Source organism: Erithacus rubecula (genome assembly GCF_903797595.1).
Source record: "Erithacus rubecula genome assembly, chromosome: 1".
Classification (NCBI taxonomy): Eukaryota; Metazoa; Chordata; class Aves; order Passeriformes; family Muscicapidae; genus Erithacus; species Erithacus rubecula.
The window spans coordinates 111,155,312-111,176,272 of NC_136658.1; the positions used below are offsets into that span (position 1 = coordinate 111,155,312).

Here is a 20,961-nt window from a genome sequence, read left to right on the forward strand (position 1 = left end):
CAAGCAGCCTCTTTGTCACCAGCTGGTTCTGTTTGTGTTGGCCAAGCCTCACTGCCCAGTTTCCTGCTTTTTTTTGGGAGTTGAGGTTCCTCTGGGTGGGTTTTGGGGCAGGGTTGGTGTGGGAAATCCCACAGGGATGGTGCCAGTGAGGTTTTATTTTCCTGCAGGGAATGAATTCTCCTCCTGGCATGTGGCTGCCTCAGTTTCCCTGGGGATGTTGTGGTGCTGGGAAAGGGAAGGAGCCAGGAGGTTTCTTGAATCGGGTTGGACTCAGGGATTTGATTTTTTGGGGGTTTATTTGTGAGGTGTTGGTGGAGTGATAGAAGCTAATTCAGGTTATGGTGTTTAGAACCCTTTGTCAACTGTGGTTTTTTAATATTTACTTGACCCCTGTTTGTGAGGCAGCTTTTTGTATCCCAGGATTGATCTGGCAGAATTTGAACAAGGAATTGGCAAGATTCCCTCTTCACTTGGTGAAAACATTGTGACTTCCACCTCAACCCTTCTGCTGCAGAGCCAAGGATGCTCTGCAAAAGCAGGAGGATTTAAAAATGACAGCAGGCAGCAGTGGGGATGGGCAGGGTGGGCACCAGAGCCAGACCTGGCCCATGGGAATTCCTCTCAAAGAAGGGAGAGATGGCCCAGACCAGCCTGGGTGGGACAAGAGGCAGCTGGGCTGGCTCAGGAATTGTGTGTCCAGCAGGGCAGGGATTGTCCCTCTGTGTCCAGTCCTGGCTCCTGCAGAGCCCTGGAGGGGCTGGAGGTGCCCAGGGCAGGGAATGGAGCTGGGAAGGGGCTGAGCCTGGAGAAAAGGAGGCTCAGGGTGACAGCAGCAGGAATTTCCCCGTGGAAAGGGAGCTCAGGGGTTGGAACTGCCCAGGGAGGTTTGCAGTGCCCATCCCTGCAGGTGGCACCTGGAGGTGGCACTGGGGTGACAATCTGGGGCTGCCTGGGCTGGGAGGGCTTTTCCAGCCTCAGGGATTCTCTAATTTTGGGAAATTGGACCCCAAGTGACCATGGGGACATCCCAGCCCCTGTGGTGCCCTGCCCAGTCTGTAAAACAGGGGAAGAAGGGTGGATGCTCCCTCCATGTCTTGTTTATTCGTTTTATTTTCATTATTTTTCCTTTCCAATCTTAAGTTTAATGAACATACAGAGTAAACCTGCTGAAATATATTCACACCATGGCAGGAACACAGCTTGGAATTCCTGGGGAGCTCTTTCTCAGCAAGTTTCTGATCAGGAGAATTTTGCAGCATTACTAGAATGTCTTGTGGTCAGAAGAAGAGTTTGGAGTTTCTGGAGTTTTAAGGAAGGTGTTTAATTAATTCTGAAGTTCTGGAATGTTCAGGATTCCCCATCCCAAGGCCAGGTTGGACACTGGGACAGTGGGAGATGTCCCTGCCATGGCTGGGGTGGCTCTGGGTGATCCCTAAAATCCCTTCCAACCCAAACCCTCCTGTGATGTTGTGGTCAATTGTTACTTTAACTGTTTCTAGTAATAAACCATTGAAATGACCCTAAATCTTGGAGGCTTTGGTTTATTTCAGATTTAAAAGGCACCTTTTTAAGCTTATTTTAGAAATTCTCAATACTTTCAGCTCTCTAAAATGAATTAAAATCAGTGTTGGGATTGATGTTTTAATTTAGCTGTGAGTTGGTATTTATAGAGTACTTGTATTCCTTAGATTGTAGTTTAATTTCTTCTCTAATTTCCTTTGATCTTACAAGTTGAGTTAAGATTTAAAAAGATCCACCACAGAATTTAGATTCTTTGAAGAAGAAAGGTGGATCTGGGAACAGAAGAGTTCAGGCATCGCTTTGAGTATAAAAGTTTCTTTTTCCTGTGGATTTCATATTCACACCTGGTTCATTGGTTCACACACCATTCAAATGCTAATTAAAATCTGTCTTGAGGAAGGGATGTTAATTTTAATTCAGAAATCATTTGGAACACTTTCCCCCAGGTTGTTTTTGGTGATGTGCTGGACCAGTGTCTCCTGTTTTTGTGTTCCCTCAGTGTGGGATGGCAGCATGGAAAGGTTGCCCTGGTCAGCAGCACCTGGATTTTCCCATTTGTCCCTTATGGTGTCTTGGGAAAATTGTTGTGTTGTGGTGACAGAAATCTCTGTCCCTGCAGCCAGCTGGCCCTAAATTGATCCAGCTCTGAGGCTCCAGGACAAGAAAGGTGTGGGAATGTTGGAATGAGTCCAGAGGCCACAGGGCTGTTCCTCTGCCCTGGAGCCAGGCTGGGAGAGCTGGGAATGTTCACCTGGAAAAGGATCCAGGGAGAGCTCAGAGCCCCTGGAGGGATCCAGGAGAGCTGGAGAGGGACTGGGGACAAGGCAGGGAGGGACAGGACACAGGGAGGGTTTGATGGGATATTGGGAATCAGGAATTGTTCCCTGGGAGGGGCTGGGATGGAATTCCCAGAGCAGCTGTGGCTGCCCCTGGATCCCTGGAATGTTCAGTTCCAGGCTGGACACTGGGGCTGGAGCAATGGGACAGTGGGAGGTGTCCCCATGGCAGGGGTGACACTGGGTGGGATTTAAGGTCCCTCCAAACCAATCTGGGATCCCTCCCCAGCCCTGAAGTCCCAGGCAGGTTTTGGGAATGCTCCCATTTCCATGGCTCCAGCACAACCCATTTTCCCCAGGGGTCCAGCACAGCTCCCACATCTTCTGTTTCCTTGGAATTCTGTATTTATCTGGATTTTGATCTCTCCTGACTGCCCTGAGTGATTTTTCCCAATCAGGGGCTGCTGCTCTGGGTTGTTGATGCTTTTAAAGGAATTGCAGAGTTTTTAACAATTTTCACTAATAATTTCTAATGTTTTATTAACTAGTAAATGACAGCAAGGAAATGGTTTTGCCCCTCAGTTTTGCTGCTTGGAATTGCAGTTTCCTTCTAAAGATGGATTTTGCCTTCTTTGATTTCCACCTCAGTAAATAATCCCAGACCAACCTTTTGCAACTGCTGAGCAACCAAAAAAAGACATAATTTTACCTGCTGTTATTACATTGAATCAAGTTATAATCAAGTAATTGGGATGGAGTTATTCCTGTTTATAATTTGGGATGTGCCCACTGACTTTAAATGCTTCCTGTTGGACTGAGCAAGTGGCCAGAAGAACTTGAGCACTGTCCTAACCCTAAACCTGCTGAGGATTTGGTGTTTGCTTCCTTTTCTCTCTCCAAAGACTCTTCTTGGAGGAGCTTTTGGTGGTTGGCAAAGCTTTTCTTTCCTAGTCAATGCTGGATTTGCTGTCCCTTGGGCTTTTCTTAGGGAAATGAGTTGAAAAAGGAGCAGTGGAGCTGAGTCCTTTCACCCAGCTCTGCTTCCAGGTGGGTGACTCCTCATTTTTAGGAGGCAGCAGCATTCCAAAGGTTTTATTTCCACATTTGCTTTGTCTCCAGGCTGCTCTTTGAGCTTCATGGCTGATGATCATGCCTGAAGCCACTTTGCCACCAGAGAATTCCCTTTTTTTTCCCCTTTTTTATACCCTTCCTGGGTGCCAGGTGAGTCCTGTGGGACTGACAGAACCCATGGGAGCATTTTTATTCCCTCTGACACAGCATCCCCTCAGGAGCAGGTGCTTGGTGCTGCTTTGGTGGATTTAATCCTGGGGGAAGGGATGGGGCATGGAACAGCTTCCTGCTCTTGGCTGGGATTAACAGAGCTGACAGAGCCCTGAGGAGAGAGGGAGAATCACACAATTGCTGATTTTCCATGGGGAAATTCCTGCTGCTGCCACCCTGAGCCTCCTTTTCTCCAGGCTCAGCCCCTTCCCAGCTCCATTCCCTGCCCTGGGCACCTCCAGCCCCTCCAGGGCTCTCCAGGAGCCACAGCTGGGCAGAGGTTTGGAGGTGAGGCCAACCAGAGGTGGGGACAAAGAGCTCAGGGTGTCCCCTCACCTGTGGCTGCTGTGACACCAGGGGCTGGGTTTGACCTGGTGGCAATGGTGGAGTTTACAGATTTCCTCTGGGCAGGTCTGAAATACATGGAGGTGGAGGAGTGGGGAATTTGGATTTGTAGACAAAAGTCCTTTGGTTCCTTCTTCCAGGGGCCCTCAGCCCTGTGTGTCCCTGTCTGTCTGTCCCTGTCTGTCCCTGTGTGTCTGTCTGTCCCTGTCTGTCTGTCCCTGTCTGTCTGTCTGTCCCTGTGTGTCTGTCTGTCCCTGTGAGCAGTCCCAGGCTCTGCTCCATCCTACTGTCCCATTGCCCAGGGGCTGAGCCCAGCAATTCCCCTGCACAGGAGGCACAACTGCCCTGGCCAGGGACCAGAGAGGGGCTGGAGTCTCCCTGGGGATGATCCAAATCTCCACAACTGGAATTCCAAACCAGCCCAGCCCTGCTCTGGGAGCTGTTCCTTGTCCCCTCTGGAGCAGCAGCTCCCAGAGTCTCCCCTTCCCTCCCCACTCTGTGGGACTGGGATTAGAGCTGGGCACTGGGACTGGGATTAGAGCTGGGCACTGGGACTGGGATTAGTGCTGGGCACTGGGATTAGAGCTGGGCACTGGGACTGGGATTAGAGCTGGGCACTGGGATTAGAGCTGGGCACTGGGACTGGGATTAGATCTGGGATCTGTCATTGGGATTAGAGCTGGGACTGGGATTAGAGCTGGGCTCTGGGACTGGGATTAGAGCTGAGACTGGGACTGGGATTGGTGCTGGGATCTGGGATTAGAGCTGGGACTGGGACTGGGATTAGATCGGGGCTCTGGGACTGGGATTAGAGCTGGGACTGGGATTAAAACTGGGCACTGGGACTGGGATTAGATCTGAGACTGGGACTAGGATTAGAGCTGGGCTCTGGGGTTAGAGCTGGGATCTGGGATTAGAGGTGGGCACTGGGACTGGGATTAGATCTGAGACTGGGACTAGGATTAGAGCTGGGCTCTGGGGTTAGAGCTGGGATCTGGGATTAGAGGTGGGCACTGGGACTGGGATTAGAGCTGGGCACTGGGATTGGAGAGCTGGGCACTGGGACTGGGATTAGAGCTGGGCTCTGGCACTGGGATTAGATCTGGGCAGTGGGACTGGTATTAGATCTGGGCTCTGGAATTAGAGCTGGGCACTGGGATTAGAGTTGGGCTCTGGAATTAGAGCTGGGCACTGGGATTAAAGATGGGCTCTGGGACTGGGATTAGAGCTGGGCTCTGGGATTAGAGCTGGGCACTGGGACTGGGATTAGAGCTGGGCTCTGGGATTAGAGCTGGGCTATGGAATTAGAGCTGGGCACTGGGACTGGGATTAGAGCTGGGCACTGGGATTAGAGCTGGGCTATGGGGCTGGGATTGGTGCTGGGCTGTGGAATTAGAGCTGGGCACTGGGACTGGGATTAGAGCTGGGCACTGGGACTGGGATTAGAGCTGGGCTCTGGGACTGGGATTAGAGCTGGGCACTGGGACTGGGATTAGATCTGGGCTCTGGGACTGGGATTAGAGCTGGGCACTGGGATTAGAGCTGGGCTATAGGATTAGAGCTGGGCTATGGGGCTGGGATTGGTGCTGGGCTCTGGGACTGGGATTAGAGCTGGGCACTGGGATTAGAGCTGGGCTATGGGGCTGGGATTGGTGCTGGGCTCTGGGGCTGGGATTAGAGCTGGGCTCTGGGGCTGGGATTGGTGCTGGGCACTGGGATTAGAGCTGGGCTATGGGGCTGGGATTAGAGCTGGGCTCTGGGACTGGGATTGGTGCTGGGCTCTGGGACTGGGATTAGAGCTGGGCTCTGGGACTGGGATTGGTGCTGGGCTCTGGGGCTGGGATTGGTTCTGGCTGTTCAGGTAAAAGTGTTGTGGCTGCTGAGCTGGGAGCCAGGCAGGGCCATTTCCTCTGTCCCCATGGGCTGGCCCTGAGGCAAACCAAGGAACCTGTGTCTGTGGATCTCTTGGTTAGCAGAGTTCAGTTTATTTTTAGTTTGGGTGATGGCTTCAGGCAAGCCAGGATAAACCATGGCAATTTTGGGAGAGGGAGAATGAGAGGGATTATAGTGACAAGCTTTCCAACCCAACAATTAGTTGATGTTTTCAGAGTATGGCCACAAGTGGGGAAGGCTGCAAAATTTACAATCCTGAATGTAGAAATCTGTGGCTTTCTTTTCTTGTTCTCTCTCTCTGGTTTTGTTTTTAAATACATGGGGCTCAGAGCTTTGGCTTGGTTGTGTTCAGAAATTGCACCTCAGGCTGGCCTTGCAGCCACTCAGGGAATGTGCTGATCCCATGTGGAAAAGAGACAAAAAGCTCCTGTGTCATTTTGGGGGGTGAGGGATGGAGGGCAGGGAGTTTACCCAACAGAATTTAGTTTAATTTCATCTAAATCTGCGTGGAGGTTAAGAAGGGTTTGTCAGGGGGGAACCTCAACTCCCTGAGGTGAGTTTGTGGAATGGGCACTGCCAGGGTCAGATGGGATTCTGGGGCTGAGCAGGGTCAGGGGTCCCTGGGGGTCCCTTCCAGCCCAGGATTTTCCATGCTTCTCTAAGTGTCACACACCTGCAGTGGGAATAACAATAGAAAGAATTTTGTGCTAATTGCTGTCTCCACATCAAACCATGGATTTGTGTTTTCCCCACACTGTTCATTTTAAACATTCACGAACAACAACAGTGCAAGGACCCCAAAACTGTTCCAAATCCATTTTCCTTTGCTAGGAATACTGACTTGTGCCAGGCTCACACCAATTCCAGGTGAGTCAAACCCACAAACTCATTTTCTTCTGACTTGGAAATGGCAGGAAACTTTTGCTGAGCAATAACAACTCTCTCCCTAATGCCTCCCCTTTATCCCCTTGCCTTGCAGCACCAAGTGCTGAGCTGTGGTGTCCTTTTAACCACACAAAAGAACCATTTTTCCCTGCATTTCTCACCTTTTGCTCCTTTCTCTTGCAGCCTGAGACAGCTGCAGTGCTCAAACGCACCATTGAGGCTCTGCTGGAGAGAGGAGCCATCGTCAGGAGCCTGGAGAATTTGGGGGAGAGGTCTCTGCCCTACAAAATCTCCAAGCACAAGGAACGTCACAAGAGAGGAGGGTAGGTGGGGGTGACTTTCCCTTCAGTGCTGCTCCTCCAAAAAATGGGCACCAGCAGCAGCCCCTTGGTGTTGCTGGTGATTTTTTTGGGGTGCAGGTGGGAGCTGGGAGGGCTCAGCAAGGTGCTGGGTGGTTGTTGGGGGGTGTTTTGTGTGTTTTATTCTGAGTGCTGTTCAGTTTTGTGTTGGTTTTCAGTGGTGTTTTTGGAGCCTGCAGAACTTTCAGCAACAACAATTATAACAGTATTTTTTTTTAATTGTTTTTAGGCAGTTTTCTGATAAAAGTTGAGCTTAATCTGCTGGTAGGCAGGATGGGTTCCTTTCCTCCAATTTTAATTATCAAGTTTAGGTGCCCTGTAAGGCTTGGTTGTGTTTCTTATTCAGTTTTTTGGGTTTGATAAAGTCCAGAAATATGGAATGGTTTGGGCTGGGAGGGATTTTAAGGCTCATCTTGTTCCAGCCCTGCCATGGCAGGGACACCTCCCACTGTCCCAAACCCCCATGTCCAGCCTGGCCTTGGGCACTGCCAGGAATCCAGGGAACAATTCCTAATTCCCAATATCCCATTAAACCCTCATCTGAAGCCATTCCCTGTGTCCTGTCCCTGCCTTGTCCCCAGTCTCTCTCCAGGTGAGCACCCCCAGCTCTCCCAGCCCCTCACCTGAGGATGTTTTATGGAAACACAAAAATGGGAATGAGCTCTGGGCTGCCCCACAGAGCAGAGGGAGGTGCTGGAGCTTCCACCTCCTGCCCAGGGTGGTTTTGCTCCTTGAGCCACCTCTGAAATGGCTCCTGCCTCTCCCAAAACCTGGGGATGTTGCTAAGCAACCCCTACTGCCTAATCCAAATAACAATTATCACAATTAGAGCAATTAAAACGAGCTGCTCCCCATCTTGCAGCCATGAGCAGGAGCTTGGCCAGCCCTGCCCTTCCTTGAGGGGACTCCAGAGCTGTGAAATCCTTCTTGGATCAGCTCTAGGGGTGATTTGCTGGTTCCATCTCCTTTCCTGAGCCCCTCTGGGTGTTCCTGCCATGGGGGAATGGTGAGAGCTGCCAGGGGAAGAGGAATCGGCAGCTCCATCAGCTGGGAGGAGAAACTTCAGGGAGACCTCAGGACATGAAGGAACACTGTAAACCATATAGAAATAATAGAATAACCCTATAGAAAGGATGGAAGGGGGATTTTCTCCAAGAGCATGACAGGGGAATGGGTTCCCAGTGCCAGGAGATGGGACACTGGGGGGATTCCTGCTGTGATGAGGCTCTGGCACAGATCTGCAGAAATGGTTTCACCTCTGCTTCAAAGCTCTGGAGACCCTGGCTGAGGAACACAAAACTTCTGCAGAAGTGTTGCCACCTAAGCCAAAATCTGTCAGCCAACCTCTCCACTAGAGCACCCAAAATCTGTGGAATTTCATCCCCCGGCACAAGGAGAGAAGCACCAGCTCCTTGTTCTGCCCTTGGAAAAGGCTTTTAATGTTTATAAAATGTGTCTGCTCTGACAGCAGGATGAGGTAATCACTAATTCTGCCTTGAGACAAGAATTTCTCAGCTCCCATGGGCATGCAACAGGATTTCATCCTACATTGCAAAACTGGCAGGGTCAAGCCATGGTTGGAGAAAAATAAAATAACCCAAATGGAGCAGGAGAGCAAAAGAGGCTTGGGCAGAGTGGCAGTGCCTGGAGTGGAGTCAGGGACTGCTCTGGGTTTGGAGGGACCCCAAATCCCACCCAGTGCCACCCCTGCCATGGGGACCCCTCCCACTGTCCCATTGCTCCAGCCCCAGTGTCCAGCCTGGAACTGAACATTCCAGGGATCCAGGGGCAGCCACAGCTGCTCTGGGAATTCCATCCCAGCCCCTCATCACCATCACAGGGAACAATTCCTTCCTAATATCCAATATTAGCATTTCTTCTGGCAGTGGGAGCCATTCCCTGTGTCTGTCCCTCCATTCCCTGTGTCTGTCCCTCCATTCCCTGTGTCTGTCCCTCCATTCCCTGTGTCCTGTCCCTCCATTCCCTGTGTCTGTCCCTCCATTCCCTGTGTCTGTCCCTCCATTCCCTGTGTCTGTCCCTCCATCCCTTGGGAATTGTCTCTCTCCATGTTTCCTGCAGCTCCTTCAGGCCCTGCAAGGCCACACTGAGCTCAGCCAAAGCTTCTCCTGTGCAGGTGAACAATCCCAGCTGTGCCAGCCTTTCCTGCCAGCAGAGCTGCTCCATCCTCTGCTCATCCTGCTGCCTCCTCTGGGCTCTGCAGCAGCTCCAGCTCCTCCCTGGGGGGGCTCAGGGGCACAATCCCAATCCCAATCCCAGTCCCTTTCCTGATCCCACACTGGGAGCTCTGGGTTGGGGCTTTTCCCCCCCCAGCATTTCCAAATCCTTCTCCCAGAGATCTCTGAGCTCCCCTGCTGCCTGCAGAACCCTCAGGTGGGTTTTATGTGCTGAGTAAAACAAGAGTTTGGTCACCAAGAATTAAAACCTTCAACCATCAGATCAAACCCTCCTCTGCTGCTCCTCCACCTCCCAGCTCAGATGTCCCCAAAATTTCTGGGTCTTAGAAAATCAGCCAGTTCTACTTTGCAGCAGCTGTAAAAAATAATCTTTTTTTTCTTTTTTTTTTTTCTTTTTTTAATTGGACAAAGTTCAAAAGAAAATAAACAACTTTTCCATGTAGCTCCCTAAGCTCCTGGATTTACCATGGAATCCTGGAATCTTTTCTCCCTCCCAGCCAATTCCTCATTCTCCTGTGCCCCTTTTTGGACCAGGTTGGGGTGGAATGGGACATTGGATAATCCAGAATATTTCACTTTTCCTTAGTCTTGGCTAATTCTGAATTAACTTAAGATTCTTCTGTGAGAATTCAAATGAGTGTCTGGGGGAGTATCTTCAATCTTTCAAAGCTTTTTGCTTGCTTGAGGCTTTAATATTTTTTTAGTTTAAATTTTTTTTCTGCCTCTTAGAGCTTTACCTGTTTTCCTCTAGCATTTAGTTAGTTGGAGATTTGGGATGGACACTCAATCCATTATTTCCTGGCTGGTGAATTATATGAAAATTAATATAATTATATACAAATTAATGGAATGAGGGCTTGGATTAAGCTGGGCTGGTTCCCTGCCCATGGAATGATTTTTAATTTCCCTCCCAACCCAAACCATTCCATGATTTCCAGGGCAAAACTTGTGCAGGTTTTGGTGGTGATTTTAGGAATAGGGAACAAGTTGAAGTAGAAAACACAAATTCATAAATCAGCAGGAGGGATGGATTATCCTTTAAAAAGGGATTTTTTTTTTCCCCCTGAGTTTCTGGAGTGCTCCAGCATCATCTGGGATATTGTGGATATAAAGTGCATTTTAGGGATGTTACAAACTGAGCAACATCCAAGAGATTTCACAGGGAAAAGGAATTTTTTTGGAAGATTTAATATTGACAGTTTTTGCCTCTAGATCATAATGAAAATTGAGTTTTGGGAATTGTGTGGAATCATCTAAAGAACCAAAACTTTCAATCCCTGATTTACTGATCCTTAAACTGAATTAGCAACTCATTCACAATTATTTTATTCACAGTGGAGCAGGAAGATTTTGGTTTTTAAACATTTCAGAGAATGATTTGAAATTGTAACAATCCACAATCCACCTTGTGGGTGAATAAAATGTGACAAGAACCAGGTTCCAGGTATAGAAATTTAGATTTTGAGGCAGACTTGCCTGTGAAAAAACAGAAGAATATATTTAAATAAAGATTCCCCACATTTCTCTCTTGCTGGGCAGGATTTGTGCCAAGATTTTCTTTAATTTGTTATTAATGAGCTGCCTTTAACTGGCTTGGAAGGTGTTTGGTGGTTTTTTTTTTTTTGCTCCCAGGGGTGTTTGTGCCTGGCACAAACAAAACCAAACTGATTTAAATGAACTCCTGAATCCCTCTCCAGGCTGGGGCTGCCTGAGGACAGAAATTCCAACTGGTTGTAAAGTGAGAGCAGCACACTAGGGGTGGCACTTTGTGTTTGCCCTGAAAAAAAAATAAAAATAAAAATAAAAATTAAAAAAATAGGATTCTCACATTGCTTTGGGAAGGTGATTTGCAGAGCAGGAATCTGTGAAATTGCAGGAGGAACTTGAATACTGGGATTTGGGATATGAGAATTTTTAGTGGTTTTTAGCTCCCATCCAATGTTATTTCCATTCTTTTTTTCTTTTTTTTTAATTTTTTTGTGATGGAGCTCAGCCTGCTCAGGGTTTGGGAATTTCCTTCTCCTTGCTTTTGGGATATCTGGGATTCCCTCTGCCTGTAACACCTTTCTCCCCCCATTTGTATCATTTCACTCCCTTTATTTTATTGATTTGCACATCTGGCAGTGTCCCAGGCCAGTTTGGAGCAGTGGCAGGGGTGGCACTGGGACACTTTCCCTTCCAACCCAACCCATGATTTTTGAGTTCTCCAGCAAAACTCTGATTATTCATAACAATTTCCATGTCTTATTTGCCAGATTTCCATTACCTTGTTTTTCTTTTCTTGCTTTCAAATTTGATTTTGAAAAGATGGGCAATTTTCTTTTGTTTTTTTTGCTTGCTTTGCCTCTTCATCTTTTTGTTTTGCTCTTCACTCCCAGTTGTCTCCTCAGGGCTGGTTTTTGTTCTTGTGGAACTGAATTTAGGGAATTCCTCAGGAATTGTCACCCAGGAACTGCATTTGGGGAGATTATCAAGAATTACCATCCAATCTGGGGAGATTATCAGGAATTATTATCCAGTTTGGGGAGTTGATCAGGAATTATCATCCAAAAATTGCATTTTGGGATTTTATTAGGAATTATCATCCAGGAATTGCATTTAGGGGAGTTCATCAGGAATTATCATCCAATCTGGGGAGTTTATCAGAAATTATCACCCAGGTATTTAATTTCGGGAGTTTTTCAGGAATTATCATCAAAAAATTGCATTTTGGGATTTTATTAGGAATTATCACCCAGGAATTGAATTTGGGGGAATTCTCAGGAATTACCATCCAAAAAATTGCATTTTGAGAATTTATCAGAAATTATCACCCAGGAATTGCATTTGGGGAAATTCTCAGGAATTTAATTTTGGGTGTTTTTCAGGAATTATCATCCAATTTGAGGAGTTTATCAGGAATTATCCCCCAGGAATTGCATTTTGGGCAGTTTATCTTCACACATGCCTGGGGGATTTTCTGACTTCCAAGGCTCCTGAGGATCAAGGGATACTCAAAAGCATCCAGGGGGCAGAAATTGCAGAAATTTGATTTGCCAAAGCAGCTGCCCAGGGAAGGCTCTTGGTTCCAGAACCTAAACCAGCAGGAATGGATTGTTATTGAGAGGAATAATTCAATAATTGAATAATCCAATAATTGAATAATTGAATAATCCAATAATTGAATAATCCAATAATTGAATAATTGAATAATTCAATAATTGAGTAATTCAATAATTGAATAATCCAATAATTGAATAATCCAATAATTGAATAATTGAATAATTCAATAATTGAGTAATTCAATAATTGAATAATCCAATAATTGAATAATTCAATAATTGAATAATTGAATAATCCAATAATTGAATAATCCAAAAATTGAATAATTCAATAATTGAATAATCCAATAATTGAATAATTCAATAATCCAATAATTGAATAATTCAATTGAATAATCCAGTAATTAAATAATCCAATAATTCTATAATTGAATAATCCAATAATGCAATAATTGAATAATTGAATAATCCAATAATTGAATAATCCAATAATTCAATAATTGAATAATCCAATAATTGAGTAATTCAATAATTCAATAATTGAATAATCCAATAATGCAATAATTGAATAATTGAATAATCCAATAATTCAATAATCCAATAATTCAATAATTGAATAATCCAATAATTGAATAATCCAATAATTGAATAATTGACCATGGAGTCATGGAATGGGTTGGGCTGGAAGGGATCTGGAAGATCCCTGTCCCAGATTGCTCCATCCCCATCCAACCTGAACATTCCCAGGGATGAGGAATCCACAAATCCCCTCTGGAAACCTCCTTTTCTTGCCCCTTGTGGGAACATTTCCCTGGAAATTTGAAGTGCTCAGGTTTTGCCTCTCCCCATGAAGCAGCTGAGCTTGGGGAGTTGCACAATTCATTTTTTCAGCCTCCTGCTTGTGGCAGGATGAAATTTTCCAGGTGGATGGGAGAGGTTGAAGTGCCCTGTGCTCACCCTGGGTGTAATTGGGATTGCCTTGATTTGTAAGGCTGAAATGATGGTTGCCTATCAGGATTGTTCTCTGGAGCATTCACAGGTTGGAACAACCCTCTCCCCACCCTTTATTGAACCCAAATGAAGCAAAGTTCAAGGATTTTATTCCCCAAACCTGCTCAAGTCATGGCTCTTGAAAACCAAAGAGAGCAGAACGAAAACAGATGAAAGGAGCTGCATTTTTTCCCTTACTTAACCCCCCCCCCCCACTAAAATAAATTGAAATTTAATGCCCAACCCAACTTCTTGTTGCTGTTTGGATTTTAGAACATCTTGAGCTGTTTGGGCAAAAAGGTGTCCTGGCCCTGCAGTGCACCTGGCTGGGAGCAAAATCAGCTGGAATATTTCTGGATTTATGCACATTTGGAGCATTTTCTGCTCAATTGATTGTCTCCTTCCACTAGATGGGGCTTTCTTCATTGATGACTTCAACCATTACTTCAAATTCTTTTCCACTCTAAGTGTGGATGTGCCCCAAGGATCAAAGCCCTGAAATGTTTGGGATGGTTTTTATTTCATTTCCACCTCACCTGTTGAAGTGCACTTTGGAATTTTGGTGCTTTTTTCAGCAAAGTTGGTGATGTGGAGGCACCAGAATGTCCCAAATGTTTGTGCAAGATCCTTGGTTGAGTGTGGTGGCCATTGGGGTGGGAGGGATTAAATTAAAATTGTCATTTAAATCTTTTTATTTTCTTCATTATCTTTAAATGTTTAATTGAACTGGGTTTTAGCAGTGGTGGACAAGGTGGGCATCAAGCACATCAATGGCCTTGAAGGTTTTTTTCCAACCTTGATGATTCCATGGATTTTGCCATGATTTAATTTTGGGAAATGCCATTCCTGGGGCTGTTCATTTATCCCCCCCAGGCTCTCTGGGGACCATCCCCATCATTGCTGTGCCACACTTTGGACACTAAACTCCAATTTTTGGGGTTGATCTGCTCCTTCCCACATTTCCAAGGAATTTTTAAAAAGCCAAAGGCAACACTTCTGACAATCCTGCTCATGGACTTGCAAATTCCCCCATTTCCATTGTCCCAAAAATGAATGTTCAGCCAGCAAAAAATCAATTATTTTTGTGAAATTACCTTAATGAGGACAATGTGAAGCTCCTCCTGCACCTGCTGTGGTTCCCTCCAGGTGTTTTCTGCTCTTTTCACCTCTGCTGTTCCTCATTTTCTTTCCCTTGGATCTTCCACCTCCAAAACCTTGGCACCCCACAGCCCCTTCCAAGCCCCCCAATCTTCACAGTTGTATTCCAGGAGGATTGCAAAGGGAATTTTCATCCAGGTTCCTTCTAGTCCTGTCTTGGCCATCTGAAAGCAACAGATTGGAGCATCCTTAGGACTCAAGGTTCCAACATTTTCTGGCTTGAATATGGTAAATTTAAGAAATGAAACCTGGCTCCTTTTTTTTCCCTCTTTTTTTTATTTTTTTATTTTTTTATTTCCCTCATATGCAAAGGCACGTCTTCCTTTATTTGAGACTGTCTCATATTTTAAATTCCTTTTTTTTTTTTTTTTTTTTTTTTTTTTTGGAGTTAATGTATTGTTTTAATGTGTTCCAGTCTGCTCCCCTGCATTTAAATCCACCCTTGTGTTTGCAGTCAAGCAGGAGGACAAAAATAACTGTGGGCTCTTGGTGAATCAGTGGAATTTTCCTGCATTTCTCCCCTGGTGACTCCTAGAGAGCACAAATGCTTTTTGCATTTCTGTGTGCAAGAGCTGAGGTGCTTTCCCTGCTGCATTCCTGTGTTTTTCCCTGCCTTTGGCTGGGATTTGGGGTTGTTTGCTCCTCCAGCAGCAGTTCCCTGCCTGCAGTGGGTTTAAAAACCCCAGAGTGGAGATTTGAGGGGTTCACATCTCCTCAGGGATTTCATTGTCCATTGTGCTGCTCATTGTTTTTCCAGCCCTTCTTTTTTTCCTAAAGAAATCCAATTTATTTATTTAATTTTTTTACACTGTTCCTTTCTCCCTTTTCTCTCTCTCTTTTTTTTTTTTTTTTTTTTGTTGTTGTTGTTGTGGCAGAGGGAAGCAAACCTCACGTTGGTTGTTTTTGAAACACCACCTTGTTCCCAGTGCCTGCATTTTGATAAAATACCTTTCCTGAGAGGAGTCAGAAAGATCTGCTGGAACAGCTCATCCTCCCTTCCCCCCTCTCCTCCTTGGCTTATCAACAGTGCAGGCAGTGGAAATTTCCACCCTTTGCTAATGGCAGAGAAAGCACCAAGTTGCAAAGCAGCCTTTGGAGGGAAGGAGAAAGGGAAAAAAAAATAAATAAGGAAAACAGAAAACAACCCTCTTGTTACAGGAGCACAGTGGAAAAAGCAGCAGATGAGAGCTGGGCAGGAATGGAATTAAATTCTGCCTGGAGAGCAGGGGTGGGATCAGTGTGGGGAAAGGGGCAGGAATCATTTCATTGCTGTGGGGCAGAGTTCCTGAAAATCCATGGACAATCCCAATTGTTCCTGAAAATCCCTGGGCAATCCCAATTGTTCCTGAAAATCCATGGGCAATCCCAATTGTTCCTCCAAATCCATGGACAATCCCAGTTGTTCCTGAAAATCCATGGACAATCCCACTTGTTCCTGAAAATCCCTGGACAATCCCAATTGTTCCTGAAAATCCCTGGACAATCCCAATTGTTCCTGAAAATCCATGGGCAATCCCAATTGTTCCTGAAAATCCCTGCACAATCCCAATTGTTCCTCCAAATCCATGGGCAATCCCAATTGTTCCTCCAAATCCCTGGACAATCCCAAAATTCCTGCAGGGCAGAGTTCTCTCTGCCAGGGGCAGTTTTGGGGTGACATGGGATAAGGTGCCTTCATTGAAGGGATGTCACTTTTGGGTTGTGTGGTGCTCCATGGGGAGGTGGCTTGGAGAATTTCGGGATTCTGGAATGGTTTGGGTTGGAAGGGACCTTAAAACCCATCCATGGAATAGTTTGGGTCCCCAGGGACACCTCCCACTGTCCCATTGCTCCCTGTCCCAGTGTCCAGCGTGGAACTGAACATTCCAGGGATCCAGGGGCAGCCACAGCAAAACTGGGAATTCCATCCCAGCCCCTCCCAGGGAACAATTCCTAATTCCCAAAATCCCATCCATCCCTTGTTGTGAATGTGAATGAACCAGCACTGCCAATAAAGCTGGAACCAAAACTTTTAAATCACTTTCTCTGGTTTGGAGAGACAATTCCTAAGGGCTGGAGGGACAGGACAGACACAGGGAATGGAGGGACAGGACACAGGGAATGGAGGGACAGACACAGGGAATGGCTCCCAGTGCCAGAGGGCAGGGCTGGGTGGGTTGTTGGGAATTAGGATTTGATGCACAGGGTCTGTTGTGTCCCCTGGCTGGAACAGGGCAGGGAAGTGCAGGACACCTCTTTGCTGTGCTGGAGCTGGAAAAACCTGGAAAACTCCATCTGAGATCCTGAATGAGGTGCAGATCTTCAGGAAAGGAAATTATTGCAGAAATAACTTTGGATATTGAGATGCCAGTGGGGAGCCACATTCTGCTTCCTGCAGGGGGGTGATGGCTGTTCCCTCATGTCAGGTGGGGACACCAAAGAATTCCCTGGGGATCTGAGACCTGGCACAGGGACAGCACCCAGGGAGAGGCTGCAGCTGTGCCAGGAGGGATTTGGGGTGGATTTTGTGAAAGGTTCTTCCCCCAGAGGTGCTGGCACTGCCCAGGCTCCCCAGGAGCTGCCAGGGATGCCCAGGCTGGGATTTTGGGGGGGCTGGGACTGGATGATCCCTGGGGTTTATTCCAGCTCAGGATATTCCATGGCTCAGTCCCACCAAGGTCAGCACTGCTGGATGCTCATCAAGCTCCAGCAGATTGAAGATTTAAGCTGTGCTCACACTAAAATGTGATTTGGGATAAACCCACCTCTTTGCTTTATTTATTTATTTATAATATTTATTTTTCACATCTCCATCCAGCTCCCAGGCAGAGCTTTGCAGGAGGGAATCTGTGTGTGTGTGAATGAGTTTGAGCTGTTTCCCTCTGGCATCTGTTCCCCTAAAAACCCATCAGGAATCTGAGGGAGGTGCTGCTCCTGCCATCCTACCTTGTCTTAAAAATTGTCCAGCTCAGGATGTGGGAATGAATGGAAGAGGAAAAAGCAAAGTCCTCAATCTCCTTGGGTCAGCAATGCTGGGACAACATTCCCAGGGAAAAACTGGGATTGTTGGGTGTGTGCAGGGCAAAAACTTAATAATTCTCATTTAAGAAACCCCCCCAGAAAAATTCCTTGATTTGCAACCCAGGTATTTTGGTTTCTTTTGTTCCAGCCCAAGAAATTTTGGGTTCTTTTCTTCCAGCCCAAGAAATTTTGGTTTCTTTTGTTCCAGCCCAAGGTTTTTTTGGTTTATTTGGTGTGTTTCTCATTGCAGGTATTTTTTGATAGACCTAGAGGCCCCCCCTTCCATCGTGTCCCCCATGATGGATCATTTGGGGAGGGACATTGATGTCATCAGAAGGGCTTTTGTCAAACACCCCGTGGCCAAGGCAGAAGAATGCAGTGGCATCATCCCAGTCAGCCCTGAAGAGAAACTCTCTGCCAAGAAAAACTGAAAATCCCAAATGTTTGAAACCTTTTTTTTAACCCATTTTTTATTGCTGCTGTGAAAAAGAATTGGGATAACTCCTGTCCATCAAAAAAAAATCATTTTTGGTCATGAGATGTGTGTGGTCTATCACATTATCTTCATTATTGTAACAACTGAGGTTTCTTTTTGTTTAAAATAATTGGAGTGGTTTTAATCTGGGTGCTTATCTTGCTCTTTGACAACTCTGAAAATTGATTTGCTTTTCTCTCAGAGCATTACATTGATAATGAAGATTTCTGCAGCAGCAGGATGCTATAAATAGCACTTTTTCCAGAGATTACACCAGAATATGGATATTTACATGAGAGATTAAGAAGTGTGCAGTGTAAATATAGAAATCTAGGATGTGATTTGCTGTGGGTTTGTTTTTGGGGGAAAAAAAAGGCAATAAAAGTGTGGTTAAAAATAAAACTTGACCTTTTTTTTTTTAAAGTATTAAAAAATCCCAAAACTTTCACTGCCAAAAGCCACCTCATGATCCTCAAGGTAAATAATGTTCAAAATCCTTTCTGAGGGACCCTTTTCAAATTTTATCCCAAGTTGAGGATGGCAGGAGCTGTTGTCCCATTTTTGGGGGGTGGCAGGAGTGTGGCTGTCCCAGCACTGGAACTCTCTCAGATTTATTTATAAACCTCTCCACAGGTACTATTTTCCTCTTAATTGATAGTTTCTAATAGGGACTTTTTAACATTTTTTGCTTGTTTTAATAGGAAGTAGAGAGGGGGTTGCAATTTGTAGAGCCCAGAGCAAGAGTTGGGATATTTTGGGAAGATAATAACAGCAAAAACTGGAATGGAGGTGAGGAGATCAACCTGGAGCAGTGCTGGGACTGAGCAAGTCATGCCAGGGGAAAAAAAAAAATTAAAAAAAAAAAAATAAAGGGATATTTGTGCCTGAGGGATCATAAATCCCTGTGGAGGAAGGGAAACCTTGGGATGTGTTCCAGCCTTTTTGATTGTCCACAGCCCAGTTTGTCCCATGGGCTCTGAGGGGCTCAGGATCTCCAAGAGGAAAATTTCAGGACACTGGAGAGCCAGAGGAGCCAAACCATGGCCTGAAATGTCCCATCCCATGGCCATTCCCAAAGGCCTGAGCAGTTGGAATGCCAGGACTTGTATTTTGTTTCCCAAATAATCCATCAGTGAAGCTCCTCAGCCCTTTCTCAGGTTTCCTGAGGGTAGAAAATCAGGAGTTTTCTCCTAAATCCTCTCTGTGTCTCTTGTTTGTGGATTTGGGGGATACACAGCTTTGGGAAAAGGATTCAAATATCAACTGACAGTTCTGGCTTGGAAAGGTTTGCTGAGCCAACAAATGGGGAAGATTTTGGCAATGCCCTCAACCCCTCCCTTTTCCTGACCTTTTCTCTTCCATGGGGAATGTTGCACTCTGGAGATTCCTCCAGCAGACCAAGGGCGCTGCATCAGCACAGAATTCCACTGCCCTGATCCCAGAAATTTGAGCACACAAGGATTTTCTCCCTGAATCCAGAGTGCACCAAAATCCCCTTTGTTTGCAGTGTGAGCAAAAATAATTTTGGGATCTTCTGTTTCAGTGTCACTCTGGAAATGCTCTCCTGCCTGGGAGCTGCAGGAGGAGCCTGGAACCAGCAGCCAGAAAAGGGCAAAAGTCAACCTGGCTTGTGGGTTCCTGCAGCTGGATGTCCTGTTTGGAGGACAGGTGTCTGTCAATAAAGGCAGAAGCTTCTCTTTGAAATGGAGAATGTAAACCCCCTCCCTCCAAATTATTATTATCATTTTGAAATTAAGGGGCTCTCAGGCAAAGAGATGGGAATTAGGAATAACAGTTCTTCACTAGGACAATTCAAATAGCAATGCAGCATTACACAGAACAATGCCAACCCTGCCAGAGTCAGAATCCAAGCTGGCACAGTCAGTCAGTCAGGGTGGTGGCACAGTCCCATTCCATGGTGCTGCATCCTCCTGCAGGGGCAGATGTGGCTCAGCTGGAGCAGTGCTCCTGGAGAAGGGGCAGTTTCCTCTGAAGCTCCAGGGATGATGTGCAAGGCTCTGGTTTTCCTCTGGAATGCAGTGGGAAGAAGGTTCCTTGGTGTCCAAATGTCAGTTTTTCTCTGGGTAGGAAAGGCTTGGCTCCTGCCCTGGCTGGAGCATCTCCCAGTGGGATGATGGAATTTTCTCAGCCATGCCCTGGGACTCAGTGGCCATGAAGAGGAGATATCTCCTGGAGGGAGGATGGGCTGTGGGAAGATAAAGATGATTGCCCAGCTGGTTTAAAGATGGCCCATGAGCAGAGAATATGTGCCAGGAGATCAGGGGCACTGCCCCACATGGGGACAGAACACACATTGCTGGACACACCAACCCAGCACAACTGGATCTGGGATTTGATCCCTGAAACTCATCCCTGTGCCTTGGTGGGATCAGCTCTGTTTGCTGAGCTGCTGCTCAGGAAGGAAAACTTTGGGACACAAACCAGGGCTGTTGGAGTCAGGAATTTCTCTTAGGATGTGACCAGGTTATTTCTGCCCACAGAGTGTCCCAGGATCTCCATTCTCTTGTGGAATCACAAACTGGTTTTGGGTGGGGAGGGATTTTAGGGATCATCCATTCCCAGCCCTCCCATGGCAGGGACACCTCCCACTGTCCCAGGTGCTCCAGCCCCAGTGTCCAGCCTGGAACTGAACATTCCAGGGATCCAGGGGCAGCCACAGCTGCTCTGGGCACCCTGTGCCATTCCTGCCCACCCTCAGGATAGAGAATTCCTGCCCAATATCCCACCTAAATCTCCTCCCTGCCAGTTTGAATCCATTCCACTTTTCAGGTTCCTTTCAGGTTCTGGAAAGCTCCAATTCTAAAACTATCCCAACCCCCAGCTATTTTCAACTTACAGCCTGGAAGCACGAGCTTAAAATCATCAGCATTGTTTAAAATATGAGGGATTTTAATTGGCCTTTGAGATTTTATGATTCACTTCTCTCCATCTCGGGTGCTGGCAGGATTTTCCTGGAGCATCCCACTGAAGAGCCCTTGGAAAAACACAAACTCCAGCAAATGAGGTGCTTGATAAGGGGGC

At 46.4% G+C, this 20,961-nt stretch overlaps 3 protein-coding genes across 3 annotated transcripts in view; 2 read left to right on the forward strand and 1 right to left on the reverse strand.

Annotated features, from left to right (window-relative positions):
* MRPS6 (mitochondrial ribosomal protein S6) overlaps positions 1 to 18,326 on the forward strand; it is a 39,935-nt gene extending 21,609 nt beyond the window's left edge. Inside the window, exons 2-3 of the mRNA XM_079313087.1 lie at positions 6,885 to 7,024; positions 17,695 to 18,326. Of these exons, the coding sequence (XP_079169213.1) occupies positions 6,885 to 7,024; positions 17,695 to 17,875 (321 nt within the window). The 3' untranslated portion in view covers positions 17,876 to 18,326. The remainder of the gene's footprint in view (positions 1 to 6,884; positions 7,025 to 17,694) is intronic.
* Positions 1 to 19,741, forward strand: part of RUNX1 (RUNX family transcription factor 1) — a 260,592-nt gene extending 240,851 nt beyond the window's left edge. Inside the window, exon 8 of the transcript XR_013775127.1 lies at positions 19,588 to 19,741. The gene's annotated coding sequence lies outside the window, so the exon portion shown is untranslated. The remainder of the gene's footprint in view (positions 1 to 19,587) is intronic.
* IFNAR2 (interferon alpha and beta receptor subunit 2) overlaps positions 1 to 20,961 on the reverse strand; it is an 844,054-nt gene that overhangs the window by 231,725 nt on the left and 591,368 nt on the right. The window lies entirely within an intron of this gene.